General features: G+C 34.4%; 1 protein-coding gene across 1 annotated transcript in view; it reads right to left on the bottom strand.

Moving 5' to 3' along the window:
- The window catches only part of SGCZ (sarcoglycan zeta), a 188,262-nt gene that overhangs the window by 95,551 nt on the left and 68,690 nt on the right, over positions 1-24,021 (bottom strand). Inside the window, exon 3 of the mRNA XM_081812888.1 lies at positions 3,170-3,257. Within this exon, the coding sequence (XP_081669014.1) occupies positions 3,170-3,257 (88 nt within the window). The remainder of the gene's footprint in view (positions 1-3,169; positions 3,258-24,021) is intronic.

Raw genomic sequence — 24,021 nt, 5'->3', positions numbered from 1 at the left:
TCGATGTTGGAAATATACTGAGGTGGGCAGAGAGGCATCAACACAGTTAAGAGCCTTAGGGTTTTCAGTTTTTACTAAAGGATATCAATTTTATCATCAGTTCACTTCACTTCTGAACTGAAAAGACTCAGCCACAAACTTTAACATTTTGGGTCCTCACTTCATCTGACCAATGACAAGCCCAGGTCCCAGGTGAAAGTATCTATCATAAGGAATATTTAATAGGCAGAGAAGCCTAAATATTTATCCCTGAATTAAGTTGAACTGAGAAACATGTTCCATGTCTTGCTCCCACAATTATTTTACCTAGCGGCACTTTGTGGTCCCGCTCTGAGCATTCCTTAAAGCACCACGCCATAGTGTTGGCAGGCCAATGCTTCTAACAGGCTACACTGTATCATCCAGTTTTCTTTCTATTAAACAACGTGTACATTTTGTTCAGTGTATGTGAGAAAAAAACCCTGGTTTTCCATAAAAAGCTCCGATGTTTCTCCTTAAACATAGTAGGATCATGTCATTAGTCACATTTCTCTTTACACCTTTACTACCAGGAAGGTAATGTGGCTTAATTAATCATTATACAGGATACAAATAGTTTCCATATGGATAAAGAAGGTACTAATTTTTAATGTAACTTTGTATATATGTACATTTTCATTTTTTATCTCTTTATAAACTTACGATATTTTAAAAATGGTTGTTTCATCATATGGACTTTATTATTAGTGTATACCGACTCAAAATCCTGAGAAAACAAATCAAAGAAAAATATTCTCCTTACAGAATCTTAGTGCCTAGTTGTTCTCATCAAGCATATCTTCTCTTATCATAAATAAAGCAAATTTGATTTTAAGTGTATATAGCTAATTGACAGCTGCTAGAAAAGGCACGGAACCAATAATGATGCACACCTGCCACTCAAAACTCCCACTCCCTGACTGGCTGTCTTGTAAATCCCCTGGGGCAATGAAGGTAAGTACCTCAGACCTCAGAAGAAACCAAAAAGTCAACTCTGCTGCAGAAGTTGTCTCTAATTGGTTTTTATTTTATGTGGTGTTTAATCCTCAAAATGTGAATTATGAAAAGCAAACTAGTACCAAATGTTAATATCATTTTGTTTAATTTCTAGCAAATGACACACTGTCTTATTACCATATAGTAAGACTTATTTAAGGCAGCCATGACTTGCAGGTTTGAAGAAGTAATGAAGAAAGACAGAAAAATGAGAAATTACAGATTGTAATTAAGGTTTCTATATAATTTGGATATGTCACTGATTCTTGATAAACAGAAATGAAAATATCCAAGATGAGTCAATGATTCTGACAATAAAAGTTACCAGTTCCTGGGAGTGAATTTATTCTCCAAAATTTACCGAGCATTAAATAAGGAGAATTATGATGATATATGACACCTTAGATGAAGCATAAGATTGTGACTCTAAGCAGATTTTAAAAGTAAATAATCAGGGGCGCCTGGGTGGCTCAGTTGGTTAAGCGACTGCCTTCGGCTCAGGTCATGATCCTGGAATCCCTGGATCGAGTCCCGCATCGGGCTCCCTGCTCGGCAGGGAGTCTGCTTCTCCCTCTGACCCTCCCGACCCTCCCCCCTCTCATGTGCTCTCTCTCTCTCTCAAATAAATAAATAAAAATCTTTAAAAAAAAATAAAAAAAATAAAAGTAAATAATCAGAACAATGACATTCCAATTATTTAATACCCAGTTAGTATTAATGTTTTACTGAGATAATGTTATAGACATGAAATTACAGACCTTCTTATCATGCTTAGCCACAGGACCATATAGCAGCTATTCTGGGTTTCCTAAACATGATCGCTTATGACTGAAATTTAAATGAGGGAGACTACCGAAAAAAAATATGTAAAACAAAACTAGCTCTGCCCATTAATATTACTGCTTGTTCAACTTTTCAGTTTATCCTTTTACTTTTAGCCTCCAGTATTCAACTGATGATGCCTAGTGACCAACTCTTATGATGTGAATGTTATGTAAAATAAAATTGAATTATTATAAATAAAGTGCAATTATATTTTTTGGAAATACATATATGCTAAAATATAAATTGCATTTTTGGCTTCATTAAAGCAAATAGCATATCGAAAAGTGTTTCATATACCTACAAAAGAAGTAGACACAATCAAATTCATGTTTATAAATCTCACATTTCAAATGCCATATTCTTGTGTAATTTAAAAAGAACTATTGGAAATATACTTTTATATTAAAGTGTTCATTAATTTTTCATTAAGATAAGGACAACTCATTCCTTGAGATTATAGTTTACTACTTATAATATACTTGGAAATATACTTTTATATTAAGGTGCTCATTAAGTTTTCATTAAGATAAGGACAACTCATTCCTTGAGATTATAATTTACTACTTATAATATACTTTTATATACACACATATATTATCAATATTAGGTAATCTCCCCACAAAAAAGTACAGCATTCTAAAGATATTTTGACAGTTACACACAATCAAATCTTTTTATTACTTTACACAATTACAACTGACTTTTTATTTGCCTGTTTTCTTATAAAAATTGACTCAAATAATAATGCCAGGCAATATGAATCACTAATTTTTTGACAATATGAGAAAACAATATTTTATCATTAACTTATATTTATAACTTCTAAAGCCTATAAATCTTAAAATATAAATAATCTCAATACCATATTTATAAGTAATTGATAAATGTTAAGATTTATTATATTCAACTAATATATCATTTCTAATTTACATTAGCAGATAATATCTCTCAGGAAATTATTTACCTAAAACAATGGATACACAGACCACATGATGTTATACCTCATGTGTTTTATTCTGTTTACTATAACTTAACGTACACTAGGGAGGTATTTGTTAGAAAAATGGTGCATTTCATAATTCAAGAGTAGTAACAACAAAAAATGTGATTGTCTCATAGTAACACATTGACAAGAGTAAGAACTACCAAATAGAGGAGACTATAATTAGCTTGTGAAAAATCAAATCTTATGCAAGATAGTTGGGCTGAAAAAGGATGTCTAGTTTTATATTAGAGAAATAATAAACTTTTGCTTTCCCCAATTTAAACAATCACAAAGCTTCAAGTGGAGTAAGATGGTATGAGCAATCTTTACCCCCAAAGCACTCACCTACTGTCAGCTGTCCAGTTAACTGCCCCATGTGATTTCTTGCATTCACTGTTACATTCCTGTCAGACTGTAAGACCAGTGGACTATCCTGGGAAACATGCATAAAATAAAGAAATCAAATAAAAAATAGAAATAGAGTCAAACTTAATCTCTAAAACTATACTGCATTTGTTTGGGTATTACCAAAATTCTATTTCTTTGTTTTATATTAAGCATTTATTTTAACAACCCAAATATTGACTGGACAATATGAAAAAAAAATACAAGTGTTTCATCATAACTTCTTGACAGGATAGGAATGTTTCTACTTTGATAAATGGACATTAACTATTTGATGCAATAATTTCCAACTCTACCAATTGCTATACGTCCAAGGTATAGACACTCCTCCCCTCTCCGTCTCCCAGTGGAATATAAGTCTACCTATGGAGATGTTTTAGACCCTACCCAAATGAGGAAGTTCCTTTTTAAGTTGAATTTGCAACTTTCAGGTCCCAGCTGAAATGCATCTCATCAAAATTGCCTCCCCTACAAATTCATTCAATCCCCAAACTCCCAGTCTCCATTTATTTTGTTCAAAGCACTTATCACAAGGCAAATTTATTTTGCATATATATGTGTTTACTTGGTTTTGTTTGTTTCTGTCACAGAAGGAAATGTCCATGGGACAGGGAACATGACAGTCATGTGTATATAATTATATCCTCACTACTTAGCATCCTGCTGGAAAAAAAGCATTTACTAGGTATTTATTGAGTGGGTAAATAAATTTTCATAATAAATGATATTAGCTTGTTTATTTACCTCATGTGGAAATGCCCTGTAAATTATAGAATGGCTTATGTAGGGAAGTACATAAAATGTAAGAATATAAGATGTTTGCCTGGAAATTCTCATTTAGAATATCTAACTTTGGTTAGATGTTTACTTTTATCACTAATTTAGCATTTAACAGTGAAATAATTTATTGAAGGATATGGCCTTCAGAACCTGCATATTGAGCTTTTGCCACCACTGCCTCAGACAAGTAATTTACAGCTGCCTAGATTTTCATTTTTATGATCTAAAACATAAGCAAGGTGATCATTTACAAACTGTCCATCCATTCATTCATCAAGTATTTCTGAGTGCTCACCATGCAGGCTGTAATGTTCTAGAGGTTTGGGACATCTCAGTGATCAAAACAGAACAATACCTGCCCTCATGGAGCTTTTAATCCAGGTAAAAAAAATCTATGAAAATCTCTCCCAATACCATCCTCACAATCTAGGTGGTATGTCACTTCTATGTTAATGTAAATACACAAGTGTTTTTATATATAAGCTATATAAAAACTCTTTCAAGATTAGGATTTGAGATTTGTGACTTGGAGATACATAGAAGGACTTTATAGGCTTTTTCCTAAAGCAGATTTGTACCACATCTGACTAGATACAAAGCACTGAGTAAAGAGGTACACACACACACACACACAAACACACCACGTGCGTGCACGCTTTCTTTTAAAAGTGGGTTTTAGTACTATGGGTTAACTAAGATTTGATTTTTTTAATTAATTTTCCACGTTTTGAAGAATATGTTTATTCTGTAAAGTGAGACTTGGTTGTACAAAAACCACTACAATTAATTTCATTCTCTGTTTTTCTTACTACAACTCATGTCTTTGTGCCACAAATCAAAAATGTTATCTATACATTTAAAAAAATATATATATATATAGTGCTTTTTTCATAGCTATTTCTAGGCTGCAGTCATCCATCTTTGAAAATATCTAATGTATTTTAAGTTAATTCCATCTTTCCTTTTGAGCAATGTGTTCGAATTCTGTTTACAGCATAGGTCATGGACTAAGGAAGGACTACGTGCAATTATACCCAGTAAAGATACTGCACAAAGTACAGGGTTCTTAAAAGCAGACACAGATTCTATTTTAGGGTGGTAGAATTAATTACATGTGACTCATGCATTTCAAAAGGGGGTTTTGAATCCAATAAAATTAATATGAATGTAAGAAACAGCAAAGCCTATAAAGTAACTTGCAGTTCAAAACACCATAAAAATACATTGGTTGAATTTTAATTCCAATTGTTTTAATATTTTTATAAAATAACATATACAATTAATGTTTAGATTTTTAAAAGTTGATGACAATATATACTTTTTTTTTTAAAGATTTTATTTATTTATCTGAGACAGAGAGAATGAGAGAGACAGAGAGCACATGAGAGGGGGGAGGGTCAGAGGGAGAAGCAGGCTCCCTGCTGAGCAGGGAGCCCGATGCGGGACTTGATCCAGGAACTCCAGGATCATGACCTGAGCTGAAGGCAGTCGCTTAACCAACTGAGCCACCCAGGCGCCCGACAATATATACTTTTATTTGCTTTGCTAGACCTAAATTTCTATGAACTATAGCATAAAAAAGCATAACCATTAACACTGTAATTTCAGGACTATGTAAGTATATTAAAATAATTATTGTCTTACTAAATATTTTAAGATGAGAGATTAGTCCATTATAAAAGGCAATATGAATTTCATCTGGTTTAGTAGACAGACTTGAGTTACAAGTAAGAAATCTAATCATTATATGTCTTTGTTTACATTTTAATCTACTTTTCCCTTACTGTAACAACAGAAATGAGGTTCTTCCCCAGCATTCATCCCTTTTCTTCCCATGAGTCCACTAAATTTCCCCTCAGAATTAAATATTTATATCTAAATTAAAACTTCACTATGATAAAAATAGCAATCTTTTTACTAAAACTCGAAGCATATAGCTATCAGGAGTAATGAACAATTCTGTATGCTGTATTCACGTAAACATTACTATATTATTATGTTATACTGACTTGTTAAAATATAATTAGGTGAGCTGAATGAAAACAAGTAACTATTGGGGTGCCTGACTGGTTCAATCGGAAGAGCATGCAACTCTTGCTCTCGGGGTCATGAGTTTGAGCCCCACCTTGGGTGCAGAGATTAAATAAACAAACTTAAAGAAAACAAGTAACTATTTTGTTAAACAGAAGGTAATGCATGTAAGTTAATCATCTTCACTGAAAAATCACACTATGGTTTCTGCATTATATATCAGGACAGTGACATCTCTGGGGCTTAGAACCATGGCTCATGCATGACCTATTATATAACACCCACTCAGTACTAATTCAAATATACATATGTGATAAAAACCTACATGATAAAAATGATAGCAACATCCAAAGAAGATAGAATCCGCAGCAATCTATAAATCTAATACTAAACACATTTTTTTAGGTAAAAATTGGTACCAAGAAACTACCTCTTTCCAAAAAAAAGATTGACATTTAAGAATGCTTTATCTCTCCTTTCTTGTGTTCATCTCTCCAAAGGTCTATGTGTAAGAAAATAATTTCCACTAAGAAATCATTGCTTTCCACTCTCTGCTCTACATTCCTTCCTTACAGTCCTTTGTCTTATATTCCTGTATTCCAAGACTTTGAAGGCTAGTGTCTAATTTCAGATATTAAAAGAAGCATAGCAGTACTCTCTTATAGCTTATTCTTGCTGAAAATATCAAGGGGAGAAACTTACTTGGTAGTATTATCTCATGGAGGAGGAATAAGACATATAAATTCTGTGTGAGGGTAAGTAAGTAGGTGGCATATTATTCTGCACAATATAGTAATATAGATATCTTTTCTTTTTGGAGAAAAAAGTCTTCATCTTTTGTTTCAAATATCTGTCCTCCCAAACCAGGAAATCTCCTGGCAGGTATATCCCAGTGTTCTGGAGTTGCCCTGTATCTCGACTGTAACTCTAGGAAACCTATCTGCCTTCTTAGCTACTCTTGAGACAAAGCAGGTGGGAGACTCAGGGAGAAAAGCAATGGTACCATTAAGTGGGCCTGAAAACCCCTGCTTAAGATTCTTTCATGCACACATTTTTTACGCCGAGGGCCTGACTGGAACCTTGCTAATGGTTTTAGAAAAATAATGCAATATGTCCTTCTTATTTCAATGTTTTTGTCAGAGGCAGTGCAAATGAATAAGGTAAAACAAAAACAAAAACAAAAACATCCTTTCTTCTCATTTTTATTGTGTCCACCTTTGTTTATCTTACGTATTTACTGATTACCTATAATGTGTCTAGCTCTTTGCTAGTTACTGGGTAAAAAACAGAAACAAGGGGACAAACTTTCTTTTCTTATGGAGTTCATAACCTACCACATAAAGCTAGACAATTAACCACAAAGATTAAAAAAAAAAAAAACGATGTTACTTGTAGTAAGCTGCTGTAATAGAGACTTTTCTCACAAAGTGTAAGTTATACTGATGAGAAGAGACTGTTTCTGTATACACATAAGTTATACTGATTGTATACTGTTGTATGTACATGAGGCACTTCATTCTTTCTTTCACACCTATTAAGTTGTAGAAATAGTAGTCAGAGCAGCTAGCGCCTACTGACACTTAACTCATGCCAGACTCTGTTCTGAACACTTTACATGTATGAGCTCATCTACTCAGTAGCTTAAAATAAAACCACCCATGACAGTATCAAGAAATAAACTGGTTGCAAGACAGACAGTGCACCCCCTGTTTGAGTTCAAGTAGTGCGTCTGCCAAATACTTTCTGCTTCACTTGGCGAGTCACTCTACATCTCTGAACCATGATTGCTTTATCTGCAAATAGGGTAATAATACATAATTTGTGGGCTTTTTGTAAGGAATTAATGAGATGATATATACAAAATGCTTAGATTAGCAGCCAGCCTTTGCTGAAGGTCCTATTAGTGTTTTGCTTTTATTATTTATTCCTCACTGTAATTATAGTATTCTAATAACAGTACTAGCTACTATCATTTCTATTTTACAAATGAATAAACTCCAGCAAAGAAAGTATAAGTCACTTGCTCTAAACCAACATGGGTAATAAATGACAGAGCAAATATTTGAACCCAGCAATTTGGATCTAGAATCTCCCTTGTCAACCACTATGAGATACCGCCTCTCCGGTGGTGATTCAGTTCTAGGCTTTCTACAATGTCAGATCAAAATGTGAAAATAAATTTAAAAGTAAGTGAAGAAAGTATAATTTAAAATTAAAAGGACAATCTGATACATACACTGTCTTAGAATATAAGACGTGACCTCCACACTGCCATCATCCACGTTTCAGTAAGAGTCTGGTTCATTTTGTTTCATTCTGTTTTCTCAGTTTCTAGAGCAGGAGTATATACTCCTGAACTGCCCTCTGCACCCATATTTTAGAATGTATCACCCACCCTACTTGCTATCCTAAAAGAGAACATAATTAATAATCTGTATTGTTTGGTGTAAATGGCATGCATTTGGTATCTCACTGTTTGAATTTATACAGTTCGACCTGAGTTTTACCAGGTGAGGTTTCTTATCCTCACTGACTGAAATTATACAACTTTGCAATAAACTTCCATTACCCCCCAAATTCTCTATCTCCCTTCTCCTCAATATTCAATCAGCTGTGTTAGGAGTGTCTCTTAAGTATACCCTTTCCTGTCTTTCCTGTAACCACTCCTGTAACAGACTCACAGCTCACATCGCAACAACCACCTTTTCCTTACATTGATTCTTCATATCCAGGGGTATTTTTCTAAAACATTTTTTATTTTTATTTATTTTTTTTAAAGATTTATTTATTTATTTGAGAGAGCGAGAATGAGAGTACATGAGAGGGGGGAGGGTCAGAGGGAGAAGCAGGCTCCTCGCTGAGCAGGGAGCCCGATGCGGGACTCGATCCCGGGACTCCAGGATCATGACCTGAGCCGAAGGCAGTTGCTTAACCAACTGAGCCACCCAGGCGCCCTAAAACATTTTTTAAAATATTGGCATGCTCGAATTAAAACAGAACAAACTAAAACACTTATTGTTTCCTCATTCCCAGCTTGGAAAAAAATTCACGTTCAGAACATACAAGGTACTTTACAATAGGATCCAATTCTGCTTGTGTAGCTCTATTTCATATCACCTCAGCATGCAAAAATGACCCAGATTTCCCATGTTTCTGAAAATATGCTACTTCTGTGCCTTCTCATCTTCTGTTCCCCATGCCTGAGATTCTTATCTACTTCTCTGTAACTGGCAAAATTATATTTTTCAAGTTCCAGCTCAAAGTTGCATCATTTCTAAGCATTCCTGCTCTTCCAGCATTAAAATTCACCTCCCACTCTCCAGTTCCTCAATCAGTGTTGATGTCTATCATGGTACTTGTCGTGAGATTTTTTTGCTTTGCTTTGTTTTGATCATTCCTTTGTTTATATCCTCCATTAGACTGGACTGTCCTGAAAGCACGGGTATTGTCATTTTCCTTTACTCATGCTGTCCCCTTTTGAAAGCAGAGTTTGTGTCATGCTTGGCACCTAGTTCATGGTCAATAAATGCTGCTGAGTGAATGAATTGAACTGAGCACATTTACAACATAATGCACTCAGGCTACCCGTGTTTACCTGGATTTGTGTTCAGGCCACAAAGAACTTACTATGCTTGTGCAACATTTTTTTTTTTTTTTTCCCAGAGCAAGGTTTCTAAAAAACCATGGAAGTGGAACAAGTCATATCACATTATGATGTGATTTATAGTCATAATATCTCTCTGAACCAGGCAGACTTCATTCCTTTCCCTAAGCGTTTGATCCACTTAAGAAGCTGAAAAACAGGTAATATTTTAATTCTCTGGTTAAGAAAACAATTACTTGAAATTTTATTTCTTTCAGAATGCAAAGCATTTAACTGTTGAAATTTGTATTAAAAGAAGTACTGATCATGAAAAGGAATCTATCTACAGATGTTAAAGTGACCTCCTCAAATTCTCAGTGCTCACATTTTAACCTGAATGTGAAGTAGTGAAGGGGAGAGAGCATGTATTCACCAATCAGCTTTTCTGTGTTTCTATTCAACAGTTTTATTGAGAATTCTTCATTTTCATTAATTTTTTGCTATAAATTATCAAGTCATGGAGGTCACTAAAAGGAATATCTTGTGAGAATGATCTATGACTTCTTATGGTCCTTCTGGCTCCTTCCTGTCTCTTTCAAGCTACATAGTTAACCTAAACATACTCCTCCTGAGGGTCTCCTTATCCCAACTGCTAGCGATGAGCGTGTCTTCAGAATAATGCCACAGGGAGCAGTTCCCTGCACAGAGTTCCATTTACAGGGAATCTTTGGTAATCTGCCACTTCCTGTTATCATTCAAATTGCTCCAACCCAAACTTTACCCATGGATAGGCTTAGAAAATGAATGCTTCTTGAATCAGTATCCTAAAAGGGAAAAGTATTATATTTACCTATGGTAATGAAGATCCAGATCAACGAAAGACCACTGTTGCTTCAACCAGATGATACTAAATTCCCAGAGATGCCTCTTTTCCTCTCAGGGGACACTCGCTGCCCCAGGAAAATAGTTTCCTCTTTCCATCTCTTTCTTGAGTTGTCACTTTGTCCCTCCGGCTGCCCCTTCAGTCTTTCTTCAGGCTGATCTTGCCCTCATAGTAGTTTTGAGGGTGCCAAACTGTTCATTCTCTGCCTAACCAAGAGCCTGAAAGACATACACCCCACTGATGGGGTAAGGAAACTGGGTGCTGCCTCATAGAATACATAAATTGTGCTCACTTTGATGGGCAGAAAGAAACTTTAGAGTGTATGTAAATATCTTTTGCTTAACCAGTTTATATGTCCTAAAAATTAATGGAATTAATTATTTTAAATCATTTATTTATATGGAACAAGGAACTATTTAAGTCTTCTAGGAATGGAACTATTCAACGGTGAATGGGTAGGTATTTCAGAACAAGCACCGTATGAAGCCTCCCCCACTTCTTCTGTAATAAAATGCTACAGGGTATGCCACATGTGTATTTGTATATGAAACAGACTTGATCTTCTATAAATGCAAGAGATGAGGACAAATAGAGAGTTAAGCAAGAAACTAAGTCTCAATTAAATTATTTTTCTTTTAGCTTGCTTGAAATTGGCACTAGAGAGGGGCACCTGGGTGGCTCAGTCAGTTAAGTGCCGACTCTTGATTTCAGCTCAGGTCATGATCTTGGGGTCGTGGGATCAAGCTCCACACTGGGCTCTGTGCTTGGAGTGGAGTCTGCTTGGGATTCTCGCTCTCTCTCCCTCTGCTCCTCCCCCCACCCATGCTCTCCTTCTCTCTGAAATAAGTAATAAAATCTTTTAAAAAAAAAGATATTGGCACTAGAGAAAGGATAAGAAGTCTGTGGAATCTAAAATTTACAAATTGCTGCACACTTAACAAAAAATTCACCTTTCTCAGATAAGAGGTATGTAATTTTCCAAGAAATGCCTTTGTTGAGGAAGGGAGGAGGGATAGAGAAGTTAAAAGAATCAAAATCATTTATTGGATTATTTCCCATAGAAATATCTTCATTGATATTAGTTAAGTTTCTTCTAGTTATAAAGAGCAACAATAACAGCAATAACAACATATCTTTCTCTTAAAATCTAGTTGGCTGATGAAGCACTTTAAGTATCTGAAATATCAGGATCAACTTTTTAGTTGATTATGTGTGTGTGTGTGTGTGTGTGTGTGTGTTTGCACACGGCTGCACATGCATCTATGCTGTTACTGATTTTATGCAGAAACAGATTAGGGAAATCAGAAATATAATGATTATGACAAACATTTTTCCATAGTGACAAAAGATAGTGGAATGACAAAACAGATAATAAGAAAAACAATTGGTTATAAAATTAAATAAGTGTAACAGGGTCATAATACCTACGATGGTTACTTTCATGTGTCAAATTAATGGGGCCCCGGGATACTCAGATATTTGTTTAAACAATATTCTGGGTGTGTCTATCAGGGTGTTTTTAAGTGAGATTAAAATTAAAGTTGGTAGATTGAATAAAGCAGGTTGCCCTCCCCAGTGTGGGTTCATCTCATCCATCCATCGAAGACCTGAATAGAACCAAAGGGGTGACTAAGAGAATTTGTTCTCTCTGCCTGAATGTCTTTGAAGTGGGACATCAGCCTTCTGCTATCTGACTCAAACTCAGACTGGACTTTATACCACCAGCTATTCTGGTTCTAAGGTCTTTGGATTTGGACTAGAAGAATACCATTCGTTCTCCTGGGTCTCTAGCTGGGTCTGACTGCAGATCCTGGGACTTCTCAGCATCCATAACTATGTGGGCCAATTCCTTAAATTAAATATGTCATTATATATAACATATAATTATGTTATATAATACTATCTATATTTTAGAGCGCGCGAGAGAGAAAACCTATATATAAGTTAAAAGTTTTGTGTAGATAATTTTTGTATTTGAGTTAACCCACGAGAACCTAATACATTACCCATATTAATTACTAAAGGAACACGGTAAAATATGTATATGAATATTAAGCAACAAACCGATCTTGCAGATAACATTTATTGTGCTTTTATAATTATCTATGATATTCTATGCTTTGAAGCATTTTGCTAATTATGGTTATACCTTTGCTATATTTGATAAGACAACTGTGCAAATATATATATATGAATAAATCCTCCCTCAATTTGTGTAATCATTACTTTGGAAACTATGGCAATTCTCATCCTTTCTTTGTCAACTAAATAAAAGGGTGGAAAGTATCCCTGGGATTACTTTTTCAAAGGACTACAGCACTTTCAAATTTCTGACATTTTTTTCATGCTAAGATAATATAAAGAATAATCCTTGGTCTCTTAATAGGAAAATCTAATGATGACAGGTTTTGGGGCTAGAAGAAATGTAAAATTAATTATATTTTTAGGTATATAAAAATGGTACCTATAGCATCTGTGGTCAGTGGACATTGAGGAACATTTAGAATATGTCAGACCAATTAGCACATGACATGACTAGAGAAATTACTCTAACCTGATGCTCAGAAATTTGTAATGCTCATACAAATCATCTTAGGATCTTTCTACATGCAGATCAGAGTGAAACCTGAGATTCTTCATGCCTAACAAGCTCCCAAGTGATACCATGGTACTGGTCTGCAGATGACTGAATAGTATGGGATCCATTTGGCTGAGGTGTAGGAATAGACAGCTACTTGCTAGAAGCTTCTAAATCTGCAGTGTGGGCTGAACCCATAGATCAAGCAGAAAATTACAGCTGTCTCAAAAAATTATTTTTGAACTATTCCCCATAGCACAGCAAGCCTATGTTTAACCCACAGATTTACAAATTAGGATGTGTTTGCCCTCTACTTCCTGACCTCCATGGAAAAGGCTGCTCACTAACCCACGACACTTCTTCCTGTGCACACGGCAGTCAGGCTACATTTTCTAGTCTTTCTTGTAGGTGATATGGTTGTACAACCAACGATGATGAAGTTGTCGTCAGAGAAAGATAGGCGGAAGTGATAAAAGACATCTGCAGGCCTGGACTACAAAAGCCTTCCAGCCTCGTGCTAACTTCTCCGTCAGACGCCCCACGTGCTGTGGAACGACTCATGGAGAAAACCTAGGTCTCTGAATGTCTGTGCAGATCTGAGACACTGGTCCTACCAACGCCACCAGATTGTGAAGTGACAGATAAATAGTTTTTGTACTTGAATTAACCCATGAGATACCAGAGTTATTTGTTAACAGAAGCGTGCTTATTCTGATACAATACCACCTTTCATTCTCTTCTAAAAGGAGGTGACTGTCCCAGTGTGTCCACCCAAGGCCTCCTCACCACAGTGCCCTGTGTAAGTCCTCCCTCCCTGTCTTAAATTTTCTCCATATTCCTCTCCTTTAATAATCATATTGACATTTCTCATAACACGGATATACTTTCAGAATGTTATGATGCTACAGATTGATCTGTTAAATGATATACTTAACGGTGATGATATTTAACAATGTATTTTTCTCTTAGGAGTAATTAATCAAATTGGCTTCATCTAGAGGAGAGATCAGAAACTTCTCCTTAAAGGGATAGATAGTAAATACTTTAGACTCTACAGACCATGCAGTTGCTGTTGCAACTATTCAACTCTGCTTCTGTAGCTCAAAAGTAGCCACAAGCAAGACATGAATGGACTTGACTGTATTGCAGTAAAATCTTATTTAAAAAAAAAAAGGCAGACATTTGCAAGCACAGGTTACTGACTTCTGATCTAAAGAATGAATCTCTGATGGATTTCAGATCTCAACATTATAGCAACTATGCATCCCATATTTTTCAAAATAATGCTAATATCATGATTTTATTTTTGAATGATTTTTAAATAAATATAGTGTTAACTTGATATACATTTTTAAATATAAGAATTCATATAAAAATAATTTAATTATGATAAATCTAGGTATAAATTTCACTTTATAAAACTCTGCTTAGGATACTTCTTAATTCTAGAAACTGATGACTCCTGTCTTTTATCAGTTTTGCAAAAACAGTCATCCATTATCTGTTTAATAGTGCCTCCACTTCATTGTTTACACCATTTCCATGCAGAATTTCCTTTAGATATGGAATATACATTCTTTCATTCTATCTGTATGTTTTCTTAACTCTGTCTCCTATTTCCCATCTCCCTGTCTCTGTGCTACCTGCTGGCTTAGGGCTTCCAACCTTGTGTATGTACTCCTCCTTTCAGTGGTGTTTGTCATCTGTTAAGCTATCCACTGAGTTATCAATTCACTGGTATATCTTTTTTTAAGAAATTTGGTTATTTTTTCACATCTGACTGGTCAATTATATTTGTTTATGTTATTGTTTTTTATTTGCTCTCTTATTCCAATTTGTTTCTTAAACATTATTATATATATCATTTTAATATTCTATATCTGAAAATTCTAATTGCTAAAGTAATTTAGAGGTCTAAATTAGTGAATCATTGTTTGTGTTGAATTTGCCTTGTGTTGGCCCATTCCCAGATTGTTTCTTTTTATTGTCTGTTGTTTAGCTCCATGGTCAACATGAGAGAATTTCCAGGAGCCTGGAAGCATCCTTCTGGAGAAGATTTGTATTTGCTCCTGCTAGGCACTGGAGGACAGTGCTTATCTGGGAAGATATGAATTCAAAAGGGCAGGACAACATTTACAAATTCTCAAAGGACAGAGTATTTGTAACCATAATGGCCTGACGTTCCTTATGCTATTCAGCTGGTTATTAATTCCCACGGTTTGAAGTTCTAGGTATTGTTAATTATCATTATGGGAAACTCTGATTTCAGTTTTCATATCCTGCTACTTTTAATTAATTAATTAATTAATTTTTTATTATTATGTTCAGTTAGCCAACCTATAGTAGCACATCATTAGTTTTTGATGTAGTGTTCAACGATTCATTAGTTGTGTATAACACACAGTGATGTCCTGCTATTTTTTTAACTCTCTCTCTCTCTTTCTTTTTGGATTTATGGTTTCTCCATTACCTTTTTCAAGTGAAAAAATTCAATTACATACATCTAGGTTGTCAGTGGGACTTTATTTCAGAATAGAGAGTCTACAAATTTACTAGAAGTCAAAGTTCTCATTAGATGCCATTTTTATATAAAAAATAAACTTACTATTCAACAATATATAAAAGAAGCTTAATGTATAGAGATGAGGGTTGAGAAAAAAACAAGGATAGAATAGTGAGTGACCTGAAGTTAGACAAGTGAGTACCTGGAAACACCAGATACTTCTAAAAAGTAAGTATGCATGTGTGTATGTGCTCCTATGTGAAGGAAGGATGTTTGCAAATTCAGAGTTTATAAATCGCCATATCACAAGGGAAGTCATAAGCCACTATGATACATTGTTATATGGTAACCAGAGCACATACTTTTCATTTTGGTTACTAGTTAGTCTAATCCTTAAAAATAGATTTTAATATTTCCTAGAAAGATTGGTGGAATTCATATATGAAGAAAAGAATCTTTATCTGTGTCTCAATGTTGATCCATTATGTAAAAAGTATTTTTTAAATCACGGAGAAAGAAAACGTTGTTTTGCAGAGTCAGCTATCTATATTAAGCCTATAGAAACAGCTAAAAACTTCCAAATGTAATAAATTCATCAATTTAATAATAGTGAATATTGGAATTAAAGGAATTTTTCTATTAAAGCACAGAATTTGTGATATGAGAAATCAGTGAACTCTATGGATTTTTGGAAGTCATTTTAACACATAAAAAGTATTATAGTTTTTCTGAATTGTTCTATTTTCCATTAAAAAAAAAAAAAAAGACCGATGCCATCTGAAGAGCAAACACACAGAGGAGCAAAACATAAAATGCTTATGCTTTCATTAAGATGGTACTTCTTCCAAATGATACTGTGTTATAAACTTAAACACAATGTTAAATTGGCACTAAAATTTATAAACAGAATTAAAGGCCTTTTAAAATGTGAGAAATAAATGTGCCCAGACACATATCTTATTGCTTGTTGTAACAAGCTTGTTGCTAGGGTTGAACCCTGAATTTTACTTTGACTTTTTTTCTAGCAGTTAAAGACAAAGTAAAAATGTTATGTTATAAAATTGTCATTGTCTGATAAAAGCAAGCAGAGAAATATTTAGGGAGAAATATTTTCCCTTAATATTAGCATTTAATCTCTCTCTAAGAAATTTAAATATACTCATTTAGTGCATTTGTTTCCAAATTCAGGCAAATCAAATAGCTCACTGTGCCTGTCTTCCCTGAGGCCTGCCTGACCCTAATGCTGTCAGGAGCCAGATGTTGAACACTAAGAAAGAAGCCAGAATTTCTACTTATGTCAAACAATAAATGAAGCAGTAGAAATGAATGAATGAAGTGTTAAAAAGAAAGAAAAAAAAGAACACAGATTTTATTTTTTTTTATTTTTTTATTTTTTAAAGATTTTATTTATTTGACAGAGAGAGACACAGCGAGAGAGGGAACACAAGCAGGGGGAGTGGTAGAGGGAGAAACAGGCTTCCTGCTGAGCAGGGAGCCCGATGTGGGGCTCGATCCCAGAACCCTGGGACCGGGACCTTAGCCGAAGGCAGACGCTTAACGACTGAGCCACCCAGCCGCCCCAAGAACACAGATTTTAAAATTGAATCCAGCTGTTAAATTTTGTTTAATCTCCCACTATTGTTATGTCAAAAATAATATGTTAATTTGGTACTCATTAATGATTTCTATTAATAACATAAGATTAAAAAGATTTTGTTTCATCCTTTCTGCCAAACATATTTACAAGTAGAATGAATGTGTATACTTAAAATTTTAGAAAGTGAAAGATAAAATTTAATCTTTTTATCTGTAGGAGGAATTTGTAATGCCTGAAATTCATTATTCTAAATATGAATGATCAACTTAATAAAGCTGTAGAGTGTAGGGGACTAATCTATATTAATATCTATTTACATTTTGCACTGTAAAATTCTTCATAATTACATAACTATGAATTTGCAAAAAGTTAAAAATAACTTCCTCATCTTTGAAGTGAAGTACTGAACAACATTTACAAGAATCATATATTGAGTTCCTATTATCTCTCCAACTATAGCTGGTTTTGCTCCCTCTTCCAATGGACGTGGAGATGGGGAAGGCATCTAATATGACACTATGTGTCTCAGAACTAGTTCCAAGTAATTCTCCCCTCCTCTTTCCTCCTCCTAATCTTTGAATCCCAGGTCATCACACTACATAATCCACAACTCATGCCTCCATTTCTTGGTTCACTCACTGTCATTCTCTCCCCTCATTTCAGTCATAATTTGTAGTGATTTCAGTTACCACAGAGATGATCTTCTGGTACTCTGAACTATTGGATTCTTGCTTTATCCTCCCATGATCTTGTCATACACCCTTCATTAGCCTCTCTTGTGTTCATACTAAGACTGTCTGTCATTACTAATAACTGCAATTCTTCCATTAAGCTCCACCTCAAGTATACCACACTTGTCCTTTCAACTTACTCTAGTACCTGACACCAGATTAAAAAAAAATTCTTCTGGATTTAGGTAAATTAAGATTACTATTCAACTCATAAAAATATATACTACAAATTTGCTTTATCATCAAAAGGAAAAAAAGGATAAATTTATCAGAAATCCTTATCACAATTAAAAATTTTAAAAAGATAATGCAAAACCAAGAAGAATTTGTCAGAAACTTTTAGAAATGTTTTTCTTAATGATTTAGGTAACCCCCCCCCACAGTGGGTATACATCTTTGTGGATAAAGATAACTTATTGCTAGAATGAAAAAGCATTCAGCATGAGATAGAGTCTACTTCTGCTGTGTAATACATGGATTGAGAAACTTGTTCACACACATGAGTAGGTAGAAATAAGGCGATTCGGTATATGAATGTTACTTATTTTTTGAAATCTATCCAAAAAAAGTCCCATCACACTGATTTATCATCAACATTATAACTGAAAATACTCAATGAGGTACACCTTCAATTCTGCAATAAAGAACTAATCAGAAACCAACTAATTTGCAAAATATTCTGTTACCCAGCCATTAGAGTTATTAGAGATCCCTCTTTTCAGGGAGCATGCCTAAAAGTCTCTACTAAAACTAAATCAAATAGTTTTTTATATCATATTCTCCCTCCAAGAGTTACTTTGTGTAACCCTACATTCTTTGGAACATGTTGGTGAAGTTTATAGATGGTTGAAGCATGTGATGTATAAAATGCTTTTATTTTATCCCATGTTACAGTTATATTTTTACCATAATTTTGGAGCCAAGTATTTGCTTTATTCTATTCATGAAAATGTCTACCATATAACCTAAGAAAGATATGAGAGATACATACATGAGAAATGGATTTTGCCATATAATCATTGGCTAAATATGGTGCCATAAATGTCTCCTATTGTGACTCTCTTTGAATTTCTATTATCAGACTCTCCTTTAAAATGATACATTCAGGGGCACCTGTGTGGTTCAGCTGGTTAAGTCTCCAACTCTTGATTTCGGCTCTGGTCATGATGTCAGCTCAGGATCATGGGATCAAGCCCTCTGTCGGGCTATGTGCTCAGCGTGGAGTCTGATTGTTGCCCCACCTCTGCATCTCCCCCTGATTGTGCACACTCTCTCTTTCAAATAAATAAAATTTTAAAAAAATAATAAAAAAGATACATTCAATAACAGTAGTCAGAGGGTAGTAGTCAGAGAGATCCCTACATGGAACTTGTTAGCACTCTAGCCACACCATTCTATAAGATAACAGAACTCAGAATATATCAGCTCCTAAGATAACTCACTTCATGCTTCATGTAACATCCCTCTATAAGTCCTACCATGAGTTTTGACACCCAGTTTGTGAATCTTTCTCTCTCTTTTCTTTTTTGATTCCATGAAAGTTTTTTAATCGTAAAATAATGACCTTTAGAGAAAGATAAAACCCATATTTTCATGTGAGGAAGATCTGGTTTTGCTTTCACTGAACGCCTCTCTTTTAACACCGCCCAGTTAACCTTACAGTCTGTCTTAGTTCTCAATCACAGGAATCCACCCACAGAGGGCAAATTTGAATTGTCATCCTTCCAGGCTTACATCAGAAGCTGCACCATCAAACTGTCTGATATTTACTTCTACTACAATCTTATTGGGAGAAATATTTAGAGAAGATTGTTTGGAAGTTATGTTCTTCTGACTACTCTTTATGTGAGGATTTAGTTGGACATATATAGAAGATTATTCCTGTGTCAATCCCTCCCAAACATCAATTTTAATTTAACTGCATTTAAAAATAGTTTTCACAATTTTTATCAGGGACACACTATCAAACCACATTAAACATGTTTCTGTTTTTCCTCAAACTATTTTCACAACATTTACTATTTTGCTCCATCATCTTCTTATGAAATTCTACATAACAAATTTATTTGGCCATTTATGCTAAGGAGATCTTTGTTTTCTTTAAATAACAGGTTATATTCCTTTACTTTGGAAACTAAAATCATGTAAACATGTCCCCCCCCCATTTTTATTCTTGAAGTCAATATGGAAGCTGTAAGATAAAAACTGTGGATGGACTTCATTTTTTTCTGATCTTGCCCTACTTTTAGTCTTAATTTTTCCAGTCCTGCTTTTTTTGGTATTATTGTTTATATGTTGCTACAGTTGTGCACATTTTTGTTATTTTCATTATACCTTCCAGAATGAATTAGGCATAAATAGAAAAATAAAGTAATGCATCATAGTATAAATCGTATTAACATGCATATGTACATATTTAACATGAAATAATAAATGCTGTGATAATTTAAATTGATATGAAGCAATGCTGGAAGCCTAGATTTAAATACAGATAGACAGACATAGATAAGGATAAATAGATATATCTATATATTCAAGATTAAAAAAAGATAACTTGCTTCAATATCTTTTAAACAATGAAATGGCAGAGGATTTTGATAGCTGTTTTAAATAAGAACCTTGTAGACATTTTGGTTGAACATAGGCTTTTACTTTTCTAAGATTTATTTATTTATTTAAGAGAGAAAGAGAGAGAGCAGGAGTAGGGGAGGGACAGAGGGAGAAGGAGAAGGAGAGAAGCAGACTCCCTGCTGACTGCAGAGCCCCATGAGGCGTTTGATCTCACGAACCTGAAATCATGCCTTGAACTGAAACCAAGAGTCGACTACTTAACCTACTGAGCCACCCAGGTGACCTGAAGCTGGGCTTTTAAACTCTAAAACATCCCAAGCAGTGAGTTTGTGTTATTCAGAAAAAGTATACCATTAATTATTAGATCATGTTATATTTTTGAAAGTATTACCTTATATCCTAGCAGTGAATATGGATATTAAGCAATCCTTTCCATATCTTAAAATAACTTGAGCAAAATCCTATTTTGTCCACATATGAAGATTATAATGTAAATAATTAAAAAATAGCATGTTCTTGTGAGGAAGAAAAGTGCATTTTTTCTTTCAAATCAAAGTTTCTCTGGACACAAAAGTTATACGGTTAATAACTAGGCTGGAATATTTCATTACAAATATGGAGCAGTGCATTAGTTCTCTGTACATTGAAATCTTCTACACATCTTGTCTACATCCCTAATCTCCTGGGAATCTTCTAATTATGCATTAAAACAAAGTCAAAATCACACTGCAGAATCTTAGACTAACTCTAGAGATCCACTTGACATTCTGAATGAGCCAAGGGTAGTGAACAGATGACAGATTAACACTAGCTTCACAGGTTATAGGTCCAGTGAATTAACAGACAGGTAGAAAGAAACATAACACAAGGCTAACTTAGAAACTATTGCAATGATATGTCTTTGCCTTCTTCATGCTGGCAACCTAACTTCTAAAAATCATTAGACATTCTAAATAATGCAAAGGCAGACAGCAGGTTTTTAACCTTACAAAATGTTCAATAAGCAACCTAACCATCATCATGACATACACTTGGTTGCATTTTTGTGTTTGATTCCAGAGTGTGCTAAAACCCTATCTTCTATACTTTAGTCATTTATGTTATGAAGAGACTTTGAGCCTTACATAACCTCCAGGATATGAATTTGAAATACTACCTTTTACAAAGCAAATGCAATTTTCAGTTTGTCATGGGGTACTCCAATTATACTATATATAAAAGATACACTGAGCTTATTAAAAGGGATACATGAATAGAAGTAGCCCCACAGAAATGTTTAAGCAAAAGGCAAACTATGTTCCTTTAGTAAACAAAGACACATTTTACAAGATGAAATTTCACTAAATTCTTAAGCCATCAGACATCTTGCTCAAGCAGAATTGTATTCCCTTGCCTCTAACACAGAGCCAACTGAACTGGTACCTGAAATGAGTAGGATGATACTTCGTAAAATATTTAAAGAAGGTCCTTCTCTAAACAAATAGATTCAATAAATTTTTTAGGCAAATAAATATTTTGATAGTTTATGTTCTTATTATTAAAGAGTGACTTAATGTAAACGTTTCTTTGGAAGTTAAGGTCATTTAGGTCATAGACAGATAGATATAGATAGATATTAACTGAAGGTCTATAATGAGTTTACTCCCTTAAAAAGTTTTACTGAACATAAAATTTTATCACCCTCTGTAAACAATGCAAAGCCAATCTGCTCCCTTGGATCAGTCCCAAGTATAAACTGCCTATTTGGACTAACTAGATGTTTTATAGTTTTTCTTAAATTTACTTGTCAATATATTGACCAAAGTGTAATGCCGAGAATACCAAACCAGCAATCTAAGGCTCAAAAAAGAATGATCAAACCCTTCTCAAGTTGAGTATTCACCCTTAGATAGGGTAACAGTCTCCACAAACTGTCAAATAAATTATTCAGTTTCACAGGGGTACAGATTCTTTAGGATATACAAAGAATACAATAAAAGTCAACAAGAGATTTTAAGACTGTCAGAGGAGTCAGTTAACCCCCAGAAGGAGAAAGCAAAAGTAGTATAAAAAAATCACTGAATTTTCAAGGTAAAAATATTCCTGAAAGATGTGTTATTGTCGAACGCATTGAAATTAAAAAAAAAAAAAAAAGAGTACACTATTTGTAACCTAGTCCTACCCTAATCAATTGAAGCATGATGAAAGAGGAACTTAGAGTAGGGATAGGATACAGTTGTTTTGTTTTGTTTTTTTTTTAAGATTTTTAAAAATTTATTTGACAGAGAGAGACACAGCGAGAGAGGGAACACAAGCAGGGGGAGTGGGAGAGGGAGAAGCAGGCTTCCTGCTGAGCAGGGAGCCTGATGCGGGGCTTAATCCCAGGACCCTGGGATCATGACCTGAGCTGAAGGCAGATGCAGGATACACTTTTTGAGTGAATTCGATCTGTGACAGCATTACTCCTTGGAGGATCACATGGTTATCAAGTAGAAGTCTAAACTAAATTCCATTATCTCAATGATGAATTGAGTGAACCTCCATTTTCTTGATAAAATCATTGGTAATTTTAAAATATATGATAATAGGCTAAAAAATGAAAACTTTTTTCTCTTAAATATTAAATAAGCACTTCCGGAAGAATAAGAAGATAGATTCATCTGGGAAATGCTCCACATGAAAATATGAGTATTTTTTCCTTTAGTTTTGTTTTCATTATTGTGCTTTGTGTCTAATGGAAGTGGTGGTATTCCTAAACACAACATAGCAAAAAATAAAATAAAATAAAATAATAATAATAATAGCATTTTGAAACTTTCCTTAAACAAATTATAGTATGCAAATGAAAGTGTAGTAGTTTAGGAGAGAACAACACAGAAGGACACAATACTATGTTTTATACATCTGAAAAGATTTAAAAATCATTAAGAATACTACTGTGAAGATTTGTATTTTGAAATATCTGTGTCCTATCTCTGACAATGTCCATCCATAAGAGAAGAAAAGGATTGCTTTTATGTCAATGTCCAAGTACTAGGAACTTAAGATAAGCCTTTCTTCCTTACCTCAAATCATCAAAACTATCCTATTTTTAAAAACTTTAGCCTTGGGGCACCTTGGTGGTGCAGTCAGTTGAGTTTCCAATTCTTGGTTTTGGGTCAGGTTGTGATCTCAGGGTGATGAGATCTCCCTTTTATATGCCCCTCCCACTTGTGCTCTCTCTCTCTCTCTCTAAGAAATAAATAAATAAATCTTTTTAAAAATAAAATAAAAATAAAGAAAATAAAAATTTAGTCTTAAATTTTAAAATTTTTAAAATTTATCATTAAGGAGTCTGATTCTAATGGCACTTTTAAGATGGCTCTCAGAATACCCCAGAAGGGATACATAGGCCAGCAAGAGTATGTTGGAATTATGTTGGACCACTATATATATCTATCTAATCCCCTGTCCCAGGATATTTCATCTGACTCCTTTTGGGTACCAACCTTGAATACCTAGCATGACTCTGAAAACCAAAGCCTACCGCAGTAGGTTCTTGGTATCCTCAGTTCTG

This window comes from Leptonychotes weddellii, chromosome 2, assembly GCF_054177405.1.
Source record: "Leptonychotes weddellii isolate Sample4059 chromosome 2, ASM5417740v2, whole genome shotgun sequence".
Classification (NCBI taxonomy): Eukaryota; Metazoa; Chordata; class Mammalia; order Carnivora; family Phocidae; genus Leptonychotes; species Leptonychotes weddellii.
The sequence above is the reverse complement of the archived record's forward strand: the minus strand, read 5'-3'. Positions and strand labels throughout refer to the sequence as shown.